Genomic DNA, 21944 nt, shown 5'->3' on the forward strand with positions numbered 1-21944 from the left:
AGGTCCTGGCTTTCAATCACATTTTGATCATGATTCATATTTTTCATATACAACCTCAGTCTCTAAGAGTAGCCTTGAAGCTAGCATGATTACAATGGATGTAAAAGCAAATCTGCTCATTTACTCATTCCTTCACGCCTACAATCACTCACTAAATATTTACTGAACATCTACTCTGTGCCAAGAAGCTTTGCAGGCACTGAATGGTAAACTGTTCCAAGAATATCCTTGATTTCATGAAGCTTAACAATTGATTTAGAGGAACCAGGGACCAAATAAATGTTTAAAAATAGACCCTCTATGATAAAAACACTCAACAAACTTAGAAGGGAACTTCCTAAATCTGATAAAAGGAATTCATAAAAAACCCACAGCTAACATCATACTTAATTGTGAAAGACTGAGAGCTTTCCCCCCAAGATCAGGAGTAAGACCAGAACATCTCCTCTCACCACTTCTATTCTACTATTATATAACATTTTACTAGACATAGTAGTCAGGGCCATTAGGCAAGAAATTAAAATAAAAGGCATCCAGTTTAGAAAGAAAAACTAACTCTATTCATAGGTGGTATGATTCTGTATACAGAAAGCCCTACAGAATCCACTGAAAAACTATCAGAATAAATGAGTTCAGCAAGATTGCAAGATACTACATCAATAAACAACAATAAATTTTATTTCTATACACTAGGAATGAACAATCCAAAAATGAAATTCACAAAACAGTTCCTTTTACAATCGCATCAAAAAGAATACTAGGAATAAATCAAACAAAAGAAGTGTAAAGCTTATACTCTGATAACTACAAAACATTCTTGAAAGAAAAGATCTAAATAAATGGAAAGGCATCCCATGTTAACAGATTAGAAGACTTGATAATGCTAAGACCTCAATACTACCTAATTTAATGCAATCCCTATCAGAATCCCAGTTGGTTTCTTTGCAGACATGGAAAAGTTGATTCTAAAATACAGAAAACCCAAGGGATTCAGAAAAGACAAAACAATCTTGAAAAAGAACAAAGTTGGGGGATTCAAACTTCCTGATTTCAAAACTTACTACAAAACAATGGTAATCAAAACAGTATGGTAGTAGCATAACGACAGATGTATAGATCAATGGAATATAATTATGAGTCCATAAATAAATCCATATATCTATGGTCAAGTGATTTTCACTCAGGGTGTCGAGACAAGGTAATGGGGGAAAGAACAGACTTTTCAACAGGTGCTAGGACAACTGGATATCCACATGCAAAAGAATGAAGTTGGACTCATCTCACACCAAATACAAATATTAACTCAAAGTGTGTCAGAGGCCTAAATGTAAGAGCTAAACTATAAAACTCTTACACAAAATCATGAGTAAATCTTCACGATTTTGGATCTGGCAATGGATTCTTAGATATGATACCAAATAACAACATAGAGAAATTGGACTTCATCAAAATTTAAAACTTTGTGCTTCAAAAGGCACAGAAAAGATTACCTACAGAATGGGAGAAAATATTTGCAAATCATATATCTGATAAGGGACTTGGACCCTGAATATATAAACAACTTACACTCAGTGATAAAAAGATAAATAACCCAATTTTTTAAATGGGAAAACAATACAAATAGATATTTCTTCAAATAATATATACAAATGGAAAACAAGCACATGAAAAGATGTCTAACATTATTAACCATCAGGAAAAGGCAAATCAAAACTGCAATAAGACATTACATCATACCTCCTAGAATGATTATAACAATAAAAAATAACAACAATAACAAAAACAACAATCGGTAATAACAAGTGTTGGTGATATTATTCCGACGCAGAGGAATCAAAAGCCATCTACGTTGCTGGTAGGAATGCAAAATGGTGTAGTTACTTTTGAAAAGACAAAAGGGAGAACATATAAGAAAAAAACTGTTTTCAGTAATCATTAATAGAAACATATGTAATGCTATTCTGACACTTCTGTGTATAACTGGGCTAAAGCAAATAAGTAATTATATAAGTTTCTAATTTAATTATCTTCAAGTTCAAACAGGGACTAATTCTCCAGTGGAAAAACAGAGATATAAATGTAAGATAGGGACTTCCCGAAGGAAGGTCCAGTGGTTAAGACTCTGCCTTCCAATGCAGGGGGTGTGGGTTCACTTCCTGGTCAGGGAACTAAGATCCCACATGCCAAAGGGTGAGGCCAAAAATTTAAAAAAAAAAAGAAAGAAAGAAAGAAAAAAAAAATTACATAAATGTAAGATCAAAGAGGTTAAGTAAAAACCCTGTAGTTCTGCATCTGAATTGGAAATGTATATATGACTTCTCCTAGCTCTGGTCACTGAAAAGGCCTTGAAATAATGAGCAACCCATAACAATGAGTATTCTTAGGCCTAGACTGGAATATTGAAATACCATTTTGTACTAAGAAAAAATCAGGACTTCTTATGGCTGTTCCCAAGTCTGGCATCAGAAATGTACAAGACGATGCTAGAATATGATATCAGATAGCAATGAAGCAATCTAAGGACTGCTAGGATCATGTCAAAAGGACTCAGGAGCCAATCTGAAGAGACTCCTACTGGTCACAGATGAGATATATATGATGATCAGTAAGGATAACAAGTACAGTGGAAGGAAACACATCAGCTGTATTTAAATTCATGAGGTTAAAAAAAAAAAATTAGAGAAAAAAAAAGGAGTCACCTTTGGAGAATCATTCTGAAAACTGATAAAACAATCAAGCATTTATACTGCTTATATGGAACTGGGTAACCAATAGATGAGAGGAAGTTTCTCTCTATAGAAGTATTCCAGCTAATAAGAGAAATTTTAACAAAATATTACCATTTTACATCCTTAATAAATTAATGGCTCTAAGCACTAAGCATCAACAGCTAACACCACCAGAATATTATGTGTGCCTCCTAATGAAAAAACACCACCACCTAGGAAGCAGTCTTGCCAAAAAATTTTTTAAAGATTTAAAAATAAAAATAAAGAAAACAAACAAACAAAAAAACCCCTCAAACCTAAATCTAATCAAACTTCTTGATGCATTGTCCAGAGGATAGCTACAATATGTAGTTATTTAAATTCTAATTAAGATTACATGAAAGTTAAATAAAATTAAAAGTTTAGTTCGTCTGTCTCACTGGCCACATTTAAAGTGCTCAATAGCCACAAGCAGTCACAGAGGACAGTTCTTTACAGATCATTCCATCACCACAGACAATTCTATTGATATTGCTCTGTACCTGTTTATAGGAAATACAGAGGAGAGTGGAGTCTGACAAACTGCACATAAGGATGCAAAGCAATCCAGGAAATCCAGAATATGAGAAATTCTACACATCAAATACTTGCTTTCTTAAACAAGTGAAAAGGTAAGGGAAAAAAGAGATGGTGGAGGGGAGTATTCTAGATTGAGAGATTTAAAAGGCACAGAGAAAAACAAAAATAACCTGGTAAAACTAAACTCTGATGTTTATTGACACATACTTGGAGGATGAAATTACACAGAAAAGAAGGAAATGATTACCATTAAGAGTCATGGTTCCTTCTGCATGGAGGAGAGAACTATGGCTAGAATGGACACATGGTGGTAACAGAGGTACTCACTTAGGAATCCATTAACTTAAACAACTCCTTTTATGTGATTTTCTATAATTAGTATTAAATTTTACCCGAAAATGGTTACATAAAAATCTCATAAAGTGCACAAGTGCTACTCAGTGAATTAAAATAGATAATATGATAGTCATTGGGTCTCCCTGAGGAGTGACATTTCAGCTAAAGTGAATGATCAAAAGAAGCCAGCCTTGGGAAGGTCAGAAGAACATTCCAGAAGAGAAAATAGAGGGCAAGACCTAAGATGGGATTAAACCTGGCAAGTTTGAGAACTGAATGAATTCTCTACTGTGACTAGAGAGTGATGAATGGGGGAAGAAAATTTACCAGTGTCATGGATTGCTGTTTGCTTACAAATAGTAGAAATTATAAATGTTAACTCAGGGACACTATGTGTAAAGCAAGAAATAACTGTAAACTATTATAACAACTAAAAATAGCTATAAACTTTTATAACACTAGTTATAAAACAAAAAATATCTCGAATGAAAACCTATGTGCAATGCTTCAAAATAAAGATTAGCAATACTATTTACACTAAGAGTTGAACATTCTCCTTTTCTCCGTAACACATGCACACAGTCTGACTAAACTCAAAACATATTACTGCTTAGGATGCGTGAAACACTCACTCCAATAACTGGAGAAATGTCTTGTTACATGATAAAAATAAGAAGCAAATAACCAGCAGGCAATATTTGACTCACATAATCTTTTAGAACAATTCCCTAATTTTTTCATAAGCCAAATACAACTATTCAAATTCAGCCTCACCTCCTCTAAATCCCAATCATGGGGAGCCTCCACATGAAATCTGGAGCAGTCCAAAGAGTCAGCCTTGTGCTTGCACTCGCTGGCAGGCTGGCTGACACGAAACAACCCTCCAAGTTCTTCCCTGGTATCACCATCTTCTTCTTCATTATCCTCTGTCACTAAAGAGACCACCATGATGGAAAAATGAGGACAAATCCACCCACTAGAGGACTTGGGATTGAGGGTGCCTCTTTGTGGTAGATATGTGGGTGCCCCTGAGCACATCAGCCACAGACACAGGAAGGCCATGTAACTGCGCTCAGCATGTCTGGAGGACATCTGCCCTCCCGCAAGGCAGCAGCAAAGTGTCCACCAAGGAAGGAGAACACCGGGGGTTGGGACAGGGAGGGGACATTTAGAGACAGAGCTTTGACTTATCATAAAGGGTTTCTCTTGAAGAGTGCTGAGTCTCTAATCACTAAGAGTACTTAGTGGAAATAGGTAAATACCAACCCCCGATTCCATGCTCCTAGCTCACATATACTCCTTGACCTTGTTCTAATCATACAGTAAATAGGGACCACAATATCAGGTTCACCACTTTATTTTTTGCATTACTGAGTCAAACACTTTCCAAAAAGAACACATAGACAAATTTAATAAAATGTAGAATCAGAGAAGGGCAAAAGGAAAAAAACAGAATGAATAATATAGAGCACTCATTCTCAGAGAAGAAAAAATGCCTTTACAGGCAGAATTATTTTTCTGGTACTAAATTCTTCAAAAAAATTCATGAAGGACTTTCTATACAGGGTACAAAATGACACAATGGAGAGTATTCTTATCAAAAGTTTTATGGCAAACCCATAAATCTATTTCTTATGATTGATTTACAGTCCTCATGAGCTGATTAAAAACATCTGCCAAATATAAACTATGACAGCCAGGAATAGCTTATGGATGTCAAAAGTACCACCCACTTGGTAGTGTATATATGTCAATGCTACAGAAGCTGTTACATAACACAGGGAGATCAACTTAATGACTGGTGATGATTTAGAGGGGTGGGATGGGGAGGGTGGGAAGGAGTTGAGGGAGGGGATATGCGGATATGTATAAATACAGCTGATTCACTTTGTTGTACAGCAAAAACTGGCACAACAGTGTAAAGCAATTATACTCCAAAAAAGAGCTTAAAATAAGAAAAAATTCCTCTAACCAATCTCCTCACCTCCTTTTCAGAAAATAGTCTAAAAAACTAAAATGTTTCTAGATCTGAACCGGAGCTCTTTTACCTGTCCCATAAATAAGTTTTCGAAGGTTTGGAGTTGTTTGTTGCTGTCTCAGAAAGGCCTCGGCTGCCTTCCTGGAAAGGTCTTCCTTCCACTTGAGGGCACCTGAAAGGACCAACACAAACACCAGTTAAGTCTGTCTATCTACCCTCTCTGCTGCAAGCTCATCGCTCATTCACTGACATCCTTTTACACGGTGTAATATTTAAATAGTTAATAAAATCTCCAAACCAGCAGAACCCCAAATGTAGACATTTTATTTGTAAAACATTTTCAGTACCAAGTTTATAATGGCAGTTAAATTAAATTTAAGCATACCTGAAGTGTCTGTGGAGTAGTTATTTTCTTCCTTATAACCTTCTTCCTCTTTGAGTAAGTCTTCTATATCACTGGTCTCATCAATAAAGTTCTCTGACCCCGGTTTCTGACTACTGACCACTGGAGAAGCCTTTGGAAGCGTTTTCCTAATAATCTCTTCGTTTTCTGAGTCTTCCTCCTCTGTACTGAGAAAGGAGTTTTCTTCTGATCCATCTTCAGATGCAAATGCCTCTTCAGCTGTGCAATGACCTGAATCTGAAGTGGTGAGGGTGGCTTTTTTCACTGTCAAAGACTTCTCCAGATTCAAACTATCACTTGAATCATGAGTTTGTAACAGTACTGGCTTACCACCTTCTCTAACAGCCTTAGATTCTAGAATAGCCCTCTCTTCCTCTGCAGTGGGATCCTCTTCTTCACTGCTTTCGTCAGCTTCCTCTGCTTCCTCTTCCACTGAACTCCTCTCAAGGTCATCGTCACTGTCAGCAAACGCTGGCAAATCCACCTCAACGTCTTCTTCCACCTCAAGTTTTTGCCGTTTGACACCTTTACCAGACATATACTGTTTGTCGGTCATTTCAGCATCTTCCCCCTCTTCTGTGTCACCATCACTAGAGCTACTTTCCAACCTGTCACCTTCAGACAGTTCTTCATCATCTTCACCATCACTATCTCCAGACTCATCTTCCTCATCTCCAAAGATGGCTTTCCGACGCACTCGACCAGTTTTCAAATCCACCTGCTTTTCCTCTTTTGGCATCCACAGCCTACATGAACGAGAAAATGCAAAATAATTCTATTTGTACAATAACCAGCTAATCCAGAAAGGGCAAGTCAACAAATATGCAAAGAAATAGAAAATAATGTCAAGGAATGCTTTTAAATCACACAGCATATAAAGAAATGATTTGATAAATATTGGAATAGTTAATAAGCAAACTCATGCATATTTCCCTGATACCACTCTTCAAAAGAACTTATAGAGAAAATAGATAATCCTTATTTAAAAAAAAAAAAAGTCTAATTTTAGAAAGAAACTGCTCAAAAGGGAAGTGAGTGCTTAATAGATGTTTTAGAAGACCCATTATTTCCAAGCTTCAAACAGATGATTGTTAGAGAAATGGCTGACTGCAGGTCCAAGGCACGAAAGTACAAAGCAAGCCTGGAACATCCTGCTGTCAGAAAGCAAGCAGTGCTCAAGCACTAATAGGGACACACCAAAAGGACCCAGAAGACAGACTGAAGGGACAATAGAGGCATCACAAAGAATAATGATAGCAATGGGATAATAACAAATTTTTTTTAAACTCCATTAGTCAACAGTGATACTAAAATAAAGGGGTGAAAGCTCTTTGTTAAAGAATGCCAGCTAACAAATGGAGAAAGAATAACAGATTAAGAATATTGCCATTTTGAAATCACCAATATAATACTTGATAAAGAAGAATCATCAGGATGCCAAAAGTATGGGATGAAATGAAAAACTATCAAGCTATTTAATGCGGCAGTGTTATATAAAACTGAAAAAAAATCAATTAGAAAAATACTAAAAATTGTACTAAAAGAGAATGGATAGTTAGAATACATCAATAACAACAAAATGATGACTATATAAAGAGATTGTATAGAAAAAGGAAATGCTTACAATATAGATGTAAAAGTTTCACATGTATTATAACCATAACTATGTTAGCATATCCATGTACACATGGATGATTAGAGGAGTGCTCAAAACTGAAAGTAGCTAATAATAATGATCATAATAACAGGGATCTTTTAGTGATACTTCTTATCTGTCGGGCACCATGCTAACTAGTTTATGTGCACTAGTGTGTGTAGTCATCACAACTCCTGTGAGATATTAGGAAATTAATTGATTTCTCCAAACTAGTAGGCCCACTGCACTTAACTACCATGCTATACCATCTGCTAGTTTGAGGGCAGCAGATAATTTTTTCCAAAAAATTTTTCCTGCTTTTGTACATGCCTATAATAAATTATAAACCAGATGATCTCAATCATTTTCAGACTAATTTTTATTGGCAGTCATAAATCACTACAATAAAACCAAAATACCCACTATGTATAAATATACAAATTCCCAACCCAGACTGAAAATAATTCACATAAGCCATGTATTAGTGGAAATTAAGCCACAGGAGATATTACAACACAATCTAAGTAAAAATTTTAGAGACAAGGTATGTGGCTTCTGGACAGTGACCTGAACAAGCTTCCTGACTCCGCTTATTATTTTGGCCATTAAAATAAAGCCAAATGGCCTCAAGACTCCTAAGAAACAAAAGCAACCTATGGAAAAGGTTTTGTGATATTTAAGGAATATTCTGAGTCTGTTAAAAAACTGAGTCCTTCATATCATTTCAAGAAAATACTTCTATATAATGGCACATAAGTAAAGAGCCCTCTGAAACACAAGCTTGTACAAAGCAAAAGCAAAACCAAACAATCTGTAGTGAATCCCACCAAAATGTTTTATGATGGCAGAATGATGCATGATATAATCTTACATAGTATTTTTTTTATTAAGAATACAAAAAACAGCACACTTACCCTTGATTATCTATATCCTCTGACCCCAGTGGTTTGGAATCAGAAAAAAGTGTCACTCTACTTGAAGCCATCTTGGCATCAATAGTAGAATGGGTGGAAATGAGACTCTGGACCAGTTCGTGGGTGGGCCTCATCTCCTCCTGTCAAGGCCACCAAGAAAGGGAAAGTGAGGAACATACAAGGATTCTGAAGAAAAACACACTGGTTTCAATCAGTTTCTCAAAGTTACCCTAAACACAGTTCCTCAGAACCTTTCTTACTGCCTCAAAAAAAAAAAAAAAAGAAAAGAAGAAGAAGAAGAATTCTTACAACAAAGAAGAAGAAGAATTCTTACAACAAAGCCTAAAACTGATCTCTGTTCTCTTTAAACTTTTCCAAAGTTCATGGAGGATACAATTTGATAACCTAAATACTGTGTTGCCAATAGTACAGAAAGCATTTACAGAAAAATCCCATTTCAGAACAAAGAAATAAAAATGTGGAGTCCATTTTTTTAAAAATTTGTTACTTTTTGATATAAAAATCACACTTCAAGCAATTTACTGCATGAAAAGATCCCTCCCAGTGAGCAAAGCTGCATGTGTGAAGGCACTCACTAAAGCACTGCTCAAACCAAAGGAAACCGGGACTGAATCCCACAGTCCCCCAAGGATTGGTTCAGTAAACAAAGTTTATCTATACAATGAAACACAACACAGCTATGAAAAGACTGAAGCAGTTCTATGAATGCTAACAGAGGAAAAACAGATTCACATTTTCTTAGATGCCTCAAAAAAGTTGCAAAATCATTTACAGTTGGATCCCTTATAACAAATACTATTTCTCTCTGTCCCACACACACACAAATACAATATACATGGTATCTGCAAATGATATATAATAATCTAGATATATAATCTAAATAAGTACTCTTATGTATACGTTTAGAGAAAAACAGAAAAAAAAAGAGAATGACCAAAGAGAGCTAGAAAACACATCGATTTTATATAATGAGAAATGGGAAGCACAGGCACCAAACTGCTTCCAAAGCTCACACTGGGAGACATGGGATTCCCTGTGTGTCTCAGCAGCAGGGAGGTATGGAAGACATAACTTTTACCTTCTGCTTGGTGCAATTAAGTATTCTGAACATTTACAATATGCACTGTGGCCTTTATCATAAATATGAATACAGATAAAAAGTTTCAATAAATAAAAGGTGACTACATAACTTCCCGTGACTTCCCTCTCACCGATTCCTGGAAGCCATGGCTGCCCCCAAGGTCAACATAGACTGCATCTTTGTCATACAACACACCACCAACTCCAGAGAGAGGTGCATACACCAACTTCTCCTTCTCATTTAAACAGCGCTTCTTTTGTTGTTCGGGAAGCGCACAGGGGTCTGGGAGGAAACTGACGTCACTCACAGCAAAATCTCCCACACCTGGAAGACAGACACAGGAAGATGGCTTCAGCTGACAAGTGACTGGTGGCAGAAATGAACCACAATCAGAAGGCTTCAACCACAAGGGCAGGGCTGGACACTAGCACTGTATCTCTCTAGCCAAACAACACCATTAGAGCAGAGGAAATTTGCTCAACAACTTGGTGGCTGATGCAGAGCTGAGTTACTCTTAAAACCTCCAGCAAGATGGCTCTATCTTGTTTGGCTATTTTTCAGTTTTCCTGAGAAGTGAAGTCATCCCAAGAACTCTACAAATATAGTATCTTTTATCAATACAACAAAAGGATACCTGGTATGTGAATTTGGCTTTTATTTTTCAAGTGTGCTCCTCTTAAATAACCATAAAGAGACACCTTTCGGTCACATTTGATATTTGTTCGAATATCTTCTGGGTTTGTCAAATCTTCCATCCTAGAAAAATAAAACCCAATTATATGGCAGAAATAAATGTCAGAGTTCTTGTACCTCTCTCGCATTTCAACGATTCAATGATTCATCACATTCAGTAATTCACAACACATATTGTTTAAAAAAGTGTAGAAAATACAGAAATAAGGAAGCAGAATTCATCATCTACCAGAAGAAAAGGAACAAACACAAGACTGCATCTCTCTTAGGCTCTACAGGATTCACAATCCATGAACGAGACACCAGATATGGGAAATGAAATGCACCTGGGGTTGAGGAAAAGTACAGAACATATCCAGAAAAACGCTCTATGGAATAAGATTAAGCTCTGCCTGGGGTTTTTAGTGTGGCTTGGATTTTGGCAAGTGGAGAAAGGGTATTTCAGGCTGACAAAAAATATGAAAAAAGCATAAAGGAAGGAAAGCACAGGGCACATCTGAGTGACTAGAACACCACAGTTCAAAGACAGCATCACTGAAAATTAAGGATTAAAAAAGCAGGAGGGGGCCCACATCCCTAGCCTTAAATGCCTCAAAATCCTCATATTTTTCTAAACATTTTATACTTTACTCCTGAAGCCACAGCATCTTTAAATAATGATACAAAAAAAGTAGGTATTTTCCATCAAGTACATTTCTCTAGCCACTATTCAATAATAAGATAAAATAAGCTTTATTACTGTTCTTTTCCTAACCTTATTAGCTTTGAAACATATGGATCAGGAAAAAAAGTTTACATTTACTTTTTACCTGTCTGCCAGAATATAAGGGTGAGAAGTTTGCCATGTGAGAGGCCTAAACTTCATAACTGTAATAAAACGGCCTAGATTGTGAATTTCTTGGTTTTGATATTCTCCGTGTACCATTCCAGAAAGGTAAAATAGCTTGGCACCCTAAATATTAAGAAAAACAAAAAATTAAATTTCAATTAAATTCTTGTCAATACTGCACCTAAACAAAGGTTTTTAAATAAGAAGCAATCCTAAGAAAGGGAGACTTCCAGCAACCCACTGTGCCAGTGCTTCCAGAACTTCTCTGGCTTCTTTCAGGACTCACCTTGTTTGGGCTTTGTACAGACAGAACCACAAATATATTTAGCTTCAAGTCAAGCAGTGGCATCTGTCTGGAGTATGGTACATAAGGAACATTGAGGCTTCTGGACACAGAAAAAATTCTATGAACGATGGGACACAGTGATACGGGGGAGAGGATGGAGTAGCAGTAATGTGTGTGCTATAGTTTCTGGTCCTGTAACAGGGAAAAACTCTGGACAAATTCTATTAAATCACAAATTCAAAATACTTAGTGCCAGACACTGCCTGCTGCTGGGGGATGCAGAAACAAATGAGACACACCACGCGGTCTGGAATGAAGATTATCTCAAGGAAATATTCCAGGGACTATGAACAGATATATTAAGGAAACTAAGGAGGTGATCCTGTAAAGATGTTTGTTAATCTCTCTTACATTCTATTCTTAAAGGATTATAGTGTTAGTATTCAATAATTAATTCTCTTCTTACCGGGTAGACTTCTGTCCAGAACCTGTGTTTTAGTCGCTTCTTTGTCTTCTTCAGTTGCTTATTATACTTGAAGGAATCTAGGTGAGTGAGAACGCCCATAATTTTAGGAAAGCCATGTACTTGACAGATGTTTAGAAACTCAAATGTTTCCATTTCAAACCCAAAGCTGGCATCTATAAGCATCAGAACCTAGAAACAGAAGACACAATTCCTCAAGGAGGCTACCCAAAATGGCCATCACCAAACTATGGCTCCCGAGCCAAATCTGACCCATCACTGTTTTATAACTAAAATACTATTGGAACACAGACACTTTTGTTTACATATCACCTACACCTGCATTTGCACTACAACCGCAGTTTAGTAATTGCAACAGAAACTGGAACCCACAAACTCTAAAATATCTACTATCTGACCCGTTATAGAAAAAGTTTGCCAACTCCTGCTAAATCAAATGATTATTTAGGGATTATTTAGGGAATCACCATGATAGAGAAAATACTACCCTTTGACTTGCTCTAAAAGGCAACCTCGACACAGTAACAACCACATTTCAAGCATGTGCATATTTGAGAAATAACTCAGAAAAGGCCAGGTCTGATTTGGCCCTAACCTGAAAAGTCCTCACTTCAAGAAATAAAGTTTTTTGTAAGGTGTTTTTAAGCCAAATAACAGATCTCTTACAAGGAAACCAAATAACAGATCTTCGGTATCCAAAAAAAATGGGAGGACGTGGTAATCAATAAAAAACATAAAAAACGTAAAGAAAACCAAACATATTTGTTTTAATCTCCTCAGGGGGAAAAAAAGTTTTCCATTGGGCAGTATGTAGCAGGAAAGCTCTACCTTATAAGTTAATTGGTAACATGCAATTGCTCAGAAACTAAAACAGCCTACCAGTTTAGAACTGAGTCAAAGGATAGTTATGGATGGTAATTGATAAGAAAATATAAGTACATATGACCAATTTTTTAAATGTATACTCTTCAAACATGCAAAACAATTTCATAGTCGATTCCTAGAAACTTAAGACATCTCTGTCCTCATCTTTCTGTAGCTAACTAATTAAAAAATAAACAGAAAAACTTAATCTTTGATTAAACTAGGGAACATTCATAATCCTAAACCACAAAATACATGAAGGTGGACCACTGAGCATTCTGAGAAAGCATAGCTGTGTGGGTTGGCTGTGGAATACCCCTACACCCCATTTGATACCATAGTGTACCAAGCAGCAAGCAATCGGATGTAGGGTCAGAAGAATATGTGGATGGCAACAGTCCCTTAGCTGACAATCTTTCTCAACTAAAGATAAGTAGAGTCTCTATTACTCCTCTAATGTTCACACATGTGCACACACGCGCACGCACACACACACACATTCATGAACTGTGTGCCTTCACTGTGACTTAGAAAGCTTTATGACAACTCAGAACAGAGCAATCAACATTAAGCTAGGTCAAATAAATAATGGTACATACAATAGAATACTTAAAAAGAAAGAGACTGAACTATAGTACTTATTTTATACCTCCAAGACATACTAAGTAAAAAAAAAAAACAAAGCACAGAACAGTGTGTATGATAAACAGTATATGTTTTAAAAGGGTTGTTTGTGTATATATGTACCTGGAAAGATACTGCTGAGGGGGACTGAGAGACTAGGGATGAGAGCAAGGAGAGAAAAATCATGCATCATGCGTACCCTGTAGCACAGCTTGAATATCTTACCAAATGTGTGTGTTCCTTTTTAAATCTTGAAAAGATGTATATGAAAGGCATCTTTCTTAATATGTGTATACTTTTAAAATCAGTATACAATATGTTACATAAAAGAGAAACTAATAACATGCTGAACTATTTCAATCATTTCAAGTACAAAAGATTTAATAAGAATATACTCAGGGGCTTCCCTGGTGGTACAGTGGTTAAGAATCCGCCTGCCAATGCAAGGGACAGGTTCGAGCCCTGGTCTGGGAAGACCCCACAAGCTGCAGAGCAACTAAGCCTACTAGCCACAACTACTGAGTCCATGTGCCGCAACTACTGAAGCCTACATGCCTAGAGCCCGTGCTCCACAAGAGAAGCCACCACAAGAAGCCTGCACACTGAAATGAAGAGTAGCCCCTGCTCTCCACAACTACAGAAAGCCCATGCGCAGCAACAAAGACCTAACGCAGCCAATAAATAAAAATAAATAAATTCAATAAATAAATAAGTACATACTATTTTCTGTTGACAATAACACACTTATTTTTATTAGTAGCAGCATTACATATTCAAAATTTGAATGGTACTTAGTTTTCTGATATTAAGATGGCAGTCACATCTATATTAAATTACTTTTTATTTCATGTTTTAGGAGACTTCCTGAGCCAGAGGATAAAATCGGTAGCTCTTTGTTTCAAACAGCTCTTCAGAAGGTGTTAAAAAAAAACCAAAAAACAAAAAAAACAAGGTATCTGTTACCCCACACTTCCCAATCAACATGGTTTAATTTTTTTTTTTCTTTTTGGCTTTATTTTTACTAGTTTTAAAAGTAATTAACAGACATTAACATTTCTATAAATGCAATCAAGGCTGTACAATTTCCATATACTGAGTATGGTATAGATTTTCTATTATAAGCTCTGACAACTTCTCAAGGGTAATCCATAAGATTTTTTTTACCCAATATGGTAAAAAGATCCATATTTTATCATAATCATTAAGAACAGAGTTTCTGGCACCATCAAGAACAGAGTTCCCATCTCAGACAAACTGCTTAACCTCTGGGAGCCTCAATTTCATCATGTGTAAACTAGCGATAAAACCTATTTACCTCTAAGGCGTACTGGGGGATTAGGTGAGCTAAATTTGTAGAAAGCTGTGAGCATAGTGCCTAGCAAGGGTCCAAGAAATGGTACTATTATAAACTTGTATGTATGTATGCATATCTTAATGAGCTATTATCAGCTACGTTCTTTAAAAGTTTCCTCTGACCTATGGTTTGCTTTTAGATTTCAGAATACATTTCATTATGCACATTCTATTTTTATTATAATAATTATTATCATCAATCCGAACACATCTTTTGTATCCCTGATGATACTCACCATTCTTTTAATAAAGTTAAACCTTTCTTCCCTTCAACATGGGATAAACAACCTATCATATTGCTGTAAATCCCCATCAGAAACCCATGTTGCCCCCAATGACTTACCAAATCCGCTACTTTAGCCAGATCAATCATCATGTTAATGTCACATCCACATTCAATAATGGTGAGTCTGCGCTTTTTACCTGTAAGTGAAAAGATGAAAATTTTACTTTTAAAAACCTTGGAAAAAATCTGTTAACTCTATTATTTTTAATTGCATCTGTAAAGCACCTTGTACGTTTACAAGAGTATACCAGAAGTTCATTTTTATAGGAGAAAACTGATCAAATAAATTCCATTTTAGTTTTTTTGCTATGTTCTCCAATTTTAAAATAATATCAAAAGTCTACCCATATGAAACAAGTGCTCAAATACGTAAAATTCCAACTGGAAAAGGAAGACAAGTAGACTTCATGATGGCTATTATCCTGCTGTTAACAGCAGTGGACCAATGCTTCTATGTCTATCAAAGTTTCCCCATTCTCACTACAGAGAAAAAACCTTCAAACCTAATGCAACAGAATGTTTATGGAGCAACCATTATTTCCAAATTAAGCTAAAAGAAATCAGTCAAAATGATAGGAATGCCTTTAAAAAAGAGAGAGAGAAAAGAAAAGCCTCAATCCAACTGTATTACTCCTACAGGAAGAGATTTCAGATTCTACCACTGCCATTTGGGAATTTGTTTCATCTTCCCTCAGACTTTAGAAACATCACCACTTCCCAAAGCAGACAAGTTCTCACAGGGAAAAGTAAGGAAAAATTCCCTCACTTCCACAAGAATGTGGCTTCATGAGGGCAAGCATGTGCACCTGGTGCATAGGAGGTACTCACTATCTGCTAAATGAAGGTGCTCACCATGACCAAGACAGACTGCCCAGGCCTGCCACACCTTTCAGAGGAGCACAGCTGGCAAATCCATACAGCAGTCAGAATAAGGTATACATCTACATCACTATTATCTCTGGGAATCTATCCTTTTCTGAAGCTACAGCCACCTTAATCAAAGTACAAGAGCAATAACATGAAGTGACAATATTACTTTAACATGTACCAGTCAAGAAAATGTCCGACAAAGACATGCATGTTCCCTAGACGACACAACCTGCCATGTCAGTCTGTGACAGCACCTCCTACCTGACACAATTGTTACAGGGCCTCTGATCTCTGTCAGCTTCTGCCTGGTAAAGTTCCGAATGAGACACTGGATTAAAGTGCTCTTTCCAACTTTTGGAGGCCCCATCACCACCACCACTATTGGTGGGGGCTCTAGTGGAGTTCGATCAACCACTGGAATGTGATGCTTTTTTGTCTTCAAATCCTGAGTCCTATTTGTTTAAAAAAAAAAAAGTAAATTCACTTTCAAAATATAAAAGGCATGATCCCTAGAAGCAAAGAGAGCAGAACAGACAATATGTGCATACAAGTAACTTGTTAACCTCTGGCCCCAATCCAACTAACCACTTCAGTAAATATATATAACAGACTGACTCCAATAGTACTGGGTTGAAACCTATACACATGTTAAATCTGATTGCCTTATTAGTTGACTTTAATAGTTTAAAAAGAAAACAAGAGGCAAATATGGAGGCAGTGTACAATAATAAAGAGGAGGCTTTGGGGTTAAATTTGGCTCCCCTAGTGGGAGAATTTAATTCAATAATGTTTAAAGCACATTGCCTTTAAAGTACGTATAATAAGGACTCATTAAATAAAGCTATTTAATACTATATACTACAATTATATGAAACACATCCAGAAAATAACACAAGCACACCTGTTACCATAGAAATTATTTAAAGGTTACAAACAAATAAATTCTATAAAGAAAAACTCTTAAGCTTTTCTCTTGGACAAAAGAAGCCAATCAGTGTGCAGATGCTAGAGGCAAAGTGGCTTCCATAGGAAAGACTTCTCACATTTCAGTAAAAGAAACATGGCTTGCATCTCCATGTCCACCAGCTCTGCAACAGACTCATGAATCCAAATATCTGGAGAGGCTCCTGCTATTTAAAAAGAATAAATGGAAGAACCAGTAGACTCCAGCTAAGCACACCTGTGAAAGGATCTCGCCATCCGCACAGCAGACTGGACTGCAAATGCTTTCGGATTTCGCTTCCGGGCATCTTCCTCATCTCCAAGTTGGAGATCCTGCAGATGCCGTTTCTTCTTCTTTTCAGCTTTGGGCCCACTGTTTTTCTTTCTGTGTTTCTTCTGGTCCTTAGTCTCCATAGTGGCTTTTTACCAATCCACAAGTAACTCTAACCTACACTGAGTTGGATGAGGGCAGAGGAAGCATTTTAAAATTCAGAAAACACCCAGAGAAAAACAGTAAATTTCATTCATGTCTTTCACAAAGACATATATACCTGTTTACCCAACAGGAGTGGAAACTGCTTAATATTATCCCTGATTTTACTTATCTCTATTATGCTATAAATTAGTTACCCCTGCTTAGGTTATTTTTTATTTGTCTTAAATGTCTGTATCAGCTTTATCTATTTCTGCAACGATGGAAATATTCTATATTTTTCAACACAGCAGCCACCAGCCACATGTAGCTACTGAGAACTTAAAATATACCTAGTGAAACTGAGAAACTGAACTTTAAATTTTATTTAATTTTAATTAATTCAACTCTAGATTTAAATAGCCATATGCGACCAGTGGTTACCATACTAACTCAGCCCTAAATATCAACTGGACTAATGAAATGGCTTCCAAACTTACACTATTTTTAAGATATTTTATTTTGAAAAACTAAATCACTTTAATAACACTCCAACATAATAGCAGTATTACTTTTAGTAACTGTTGAATATGTAAAACTTTTAAATCGGGAACCACTGGTTTAGAGAGCTTTTTAGGAAATCAAGACATATGCTTGAAAAAAAGGGGGACGGGTCACTTCCTTCAATTAAGGTACTGAATGCATTTCAGTTCAATAAATATTTGTATCGGCCTATAACGCCCTAGGCATTGTGCGTGGAGACGGCTACAGCATGAGCTGAACTCGTGGAGGAAATCCAAACAGATGTTTTCTTTGCCATGCTGTAAAGGCCACATCAGAAGGCTGCACAACTGCTGGAAATCAGTCAAGAGATTTCCCACCGACACACACCAGAGGAAATTGAGAGTCCACATATACCAGCTTAATGTCAAAAAACACTAGCCGGGAGTTAGGAGAGCTGGGTTCTAGGAACGCTTTGGCTGAACAGCTGTAGAATTTCAGAAACATTATTTTTCTTCTTTACTACATTTTGGTTCCGAACTTGTATTGATGCCTTTCTCCTTTTCCCGGGGTGGTGGGGGGAAGCACAATGTGGAGTCGAGACATCTGGCTCAGGTCACCTGCTAGGATGACCCCGCTAAGAAATGACCTCTCACCTCTCTCTGTCACCTCCCCTCCCGGTCCCGGCTCCCTGCGTAAACTCATTCAGCACTTCTCCGGCAGGTACGAAACATGTCTGTCCGGGGCGTGAGGCGCTCCTCAGGAGCAGACCGTCCCGGAGAACCGAGGAAGGAGCTTACCACGCGCGCGACTCGCGACCCTCCCGGAGTCCCAGCCCCGAAGACCCTCACCACCGCCGCCTCCCCAAGCCCGTGGCCGTTACCGGGCTCACAACCGCTCCTCCGCTTCAGGCCCGCATGGACAACGCCGGAAACGGAAATGCAACCTACCGGCGGACTCTACACGCCGGCGGGAAACAAGGAGGAAGGAGAAAGAGAACAGCGGACGGACGACTTTCTGGGGAAGGCCGGAAGGAAGGCTCGTGGTTGGCTAAGGGCGGACGCTGGCCCTATCGGAAGCACCAGCGTTCGCCGCCCGGGGCCTCGCCGCCCTGCCCGCCTCCTCAGCCCAGCCGCTAACCCGCACTGCCGCACGGGGTCTTGGAGCCCCGGGCGTCGTGTACGCCCGAGTTCACCCGGAGGTCGTGGGGACGACTGTACGGGATGGTACCCGCTCCCTGGTTCGGGATAAAAACCGGAGATAGCACATTTATCCAGGTCACGGCGGAGTCACCGCGCGCGTCCACTCCGGAAGCCCCAGGCACCGCGTCCTCCGGCTGGCCTAATGGAACAGCACTCGGTTGGGACGCATCCTTAAACACTTGCGCATCCTTAAAGATGACAGAGCTGGAGATTTCTCGGACGTCTCTAGTGCTAGGACCCTTTTTTTTGCCGGGACCAACAGACTCTGAGGGCAGGGACAGGCTCTGACCCCCGAAATGCTTTGGCCTTTCTCTGTTCCTGAAAAAAGAGTTTTCCCTTAGGGATGCACTTCCTGCCGTTTTCTTGAAGCACTTTGCCTTCCCAGAGCTCTGCCCATTCCCACCTCGCGGGTGAGCTGGGACTCCCTAGTGCCTACAAAGGTAGGCACATTTTCAGAGTTTGAGTCTCCCTCTTGTCTTGGAAGTTTTCTTCTCAATATGATCCCACTAAGGCACCCAAGGCTCAGTTCTTCTGCCTCCCCAAACTAGGTTCATCTATGCTTCATGCCTTTTCACAGCAGACCTGTTTTCTCCCTCAGCATCTCACAGGTATTCGCTCTCTGAACACTGTACAGCCTCTGTGCTGTGCTTGGGAGGCTACTGTACAGGGCACACACTTCACTCATCTGTGAAGAGCTTATAATTTTGTGACACCCTGCAACACTATTCCCTTCACTTCTTGGCGATTTCAGTAGACAGGAACATAATCCTTCTAACAACCTCTTGGCTCCATGAATTCTGCTCATCCTCTGCCTGACCTCAGACTCACTCTCCCTGTGATCACATCCTAGACTTTGTCCTGTTCAAGGGATGGAACCCTGGAAGCATCCCACTATAACCACCACCTGCTTTCTTTACAGATTACTCCCTCTAATGCCCTGAAATGAAAACTTCATAACTCTACCCACACCTCCAATCCAAATCATACTACCTTATTCCCTTATGACTTCTCCCTCCCTAGTAAACTACCTTAAACTCCATGGTCAATCATTGTCACCAGTGTCTTGCATCCTTAACTCCCTCACCTCCCTGACACCTCATCTTACCTGCTTGGTATATTGAGAGCCCTGGATAAACCCAATTGCCCACCTACTCCATGCTACAGCAACACAACTAAACATGGCTGGAGGAAAACCCAGAACCATGCTGACCGCCTCACTTTAATAATGCTACCTTTGCCTGGTGGATGCCATTCTTCTAAATGAGTATTTCACACCTCTTCTCTTTTTCAATCTTTCCCACTACCTCCCCCTTCCTTGCTTCCTACTTCACTAAGAAAATGTAAGTAGAGATTCCCACCACCACAAGTTTCCACTACCACATCCACCCATGTCCTTATCTGCTGCCTGCCTGTTACTATAGATTAACCACCACTCTGTCCACCTAAAGGAATTCTGTACTTGAGTGCTGGATCCCATCATCCCTTACTACTCCAGGGTGTCACTCCGGCCAGTCTATTCTCTCCCCAGCATCATCAGTCTTTACTGGGCTATTCCCATCATACAGTATGCAACTGTTTCTCTCATCTTCAAAACTTCTCTTGGCCCCACTTCCTATACCAGTTACTACACCTTTCCCCTACTCCCTTTGAGGCAAAATTTCACAAAATAATTGTCAATATGTTTTCTGGTTCCTCTCCTCCTATTTGCTCTTTGATTCACTTTGCTCCCAGAATACCACCTACCACCCTGGCTGCTCCTCTGTGGTGGCCTCTGCTGGTTCTTCCACTCCTGCCTGACTTATTAAAGTGATAGCCCACAGGGCTCAGCCTTTGGTCTTCTTCACGTCTATGTCTATACTTACTCCCCTGGTGATTTCATTCTGTCTTTTAGTTTTATATGTCATCTGTATCAGTTACTGATTTATTGTAACTCTGCTTCAAATTCATCCTTCATTACCTACTATGCAAAAATGGAGTTAGGCCCTTTATTTTTCTTTTGACACTGGTGTGATGTTAGGTTTTGTCAATAAGAGGATGATGGAGAGACTTTGCAGGAGGAAGCAGTCTTTATTCCTGGTTCTGCTATGCTTCCTGGCTGGGCTTCTGAAGATGGGTGACTTCTCCAGGGCCAGCTCCTCTGGTACACGGTGGCCAGCAGTGTCCAGTGGCCAGCAGCACCCCATTCCCCCATCCCCACCTCCCAGCAGTTTTGTCATGGATGACTCTTCTAAGACACCTCCGCTCTCCCTAGCACCTAGAGAAGAATTTCCAACAAGTTCCAGTGGTACAGCACCACAGGGATTTCGCTGACACCGGTGGACCATAGCCACACCCCTGCAATGAGTTCTGGATCTCAGCTGTTGGAGGGTGGGTGTGGGGAAGGGGGGGGGTTGGGGGGAACCTCTTCCTGGTCCCTCCATCTCCACCCTAGGGTAGAAGCTGCTTCTCATAACCACTATTCTTATACTCTTTAGAGTTCTCTCCTTACAAGCCCTTGCCTCATTGCTCCAATTCCTTGTTGTAGTTAGTAATTTTTGGAGGGTTTTTTTGCACACTTAATTCAGTAATTTTATACTCTCCTTTTATCATGTTATAAGTTTTTTAAATAAGTGAATTTCATAGGCTATGATATGTCACTAATGACATACTGTACAAAATAAGTTATAAGAAGAGATTATGTTTGCACACACTTCAGCAATAGTGATATGGATGATTTATTTTGGAACCCACTACAAGTCTTAAAATTCAGTAATTGGGAAATTAAAGGCCAAAAATATGCAGATTTGTAACAAAACACACTGCAGAATAAACCAAATATCTCTCAGCATTCAAAAATAATAACAAACACTATTTAATTATTAAGCAGTAAAAATAGCTAACATTTATTTAGCATGTGAAAGACACCTTAGCCAGCAGTTTACATTTCATCTCACTTATTCCTC

The 21944-nt window shown here is 38.6% G+C and overlaps 1 protein-coding gene across 4 annotated transcripts in view; it reads right to left on the bottom strand.

The window, feature by feature from the left end:
* BMS1 (BMS1 ribosome biogenesis factor) overlaps positions 1-18735 on the bottom strand; it is a 37995-nt gene extending 19260 nt beyond the window's left edge. Inside the window, exons 1-12 of one of the 4 annotated variants that reach the window (XM_057735729.1) lie at positions 18684-18735; positions 17126-17340; positions 16207-16397; positions 15133-15212; positions 11931-12119; positions 11159-11301; positions 10291-10412; positions 9787-9980; positions 8555-8694; positions 5987-6750; positions 5672-5773; positions 4398-4555 (exon numbers count right to left, since the gene is read on the bottom strand). In XM_057735729.1, coding sequence (XP_057591712.1) covers positions 4398-4555; positions 5672-5773; positions 5987-6750; positions 8555-8694; positions 9787-9980; positions 10291-10412; positions 11159-11301; positions 11931-12119; positions 15133-15212; positions 16207-16397; positions 17126-17301 — 2259 coding nt within the window. In that variant the 5' untranslated portion in view covers positions 17302-17340; positions 18684-18735. The other 3 variants (XM_057735730.1, XM_057735733.1, XM_057735732.1) reach the window with 3 other exon arrangements.
* Between the last annotated feature and the right edge of the window lie 3209 nt (positions 18736-21944).

The sequence above is a fragment of the Hippopotamus amphibius genome, chromosome 5 (assembly GCF_030028045.1).
Source record: "Hippopotamus amphibius kiboko isolate mHipAmp2 chromosome 5, mHipAmp2.hap2, whole genome shotgun sequence".
Lineage (NCBI taxonomy): Eukaryota > Metazoa > Chordata > Mammalia > Artiodactyla > Hippopotamidae > Hippopotamus > Hippopotamus amphibius.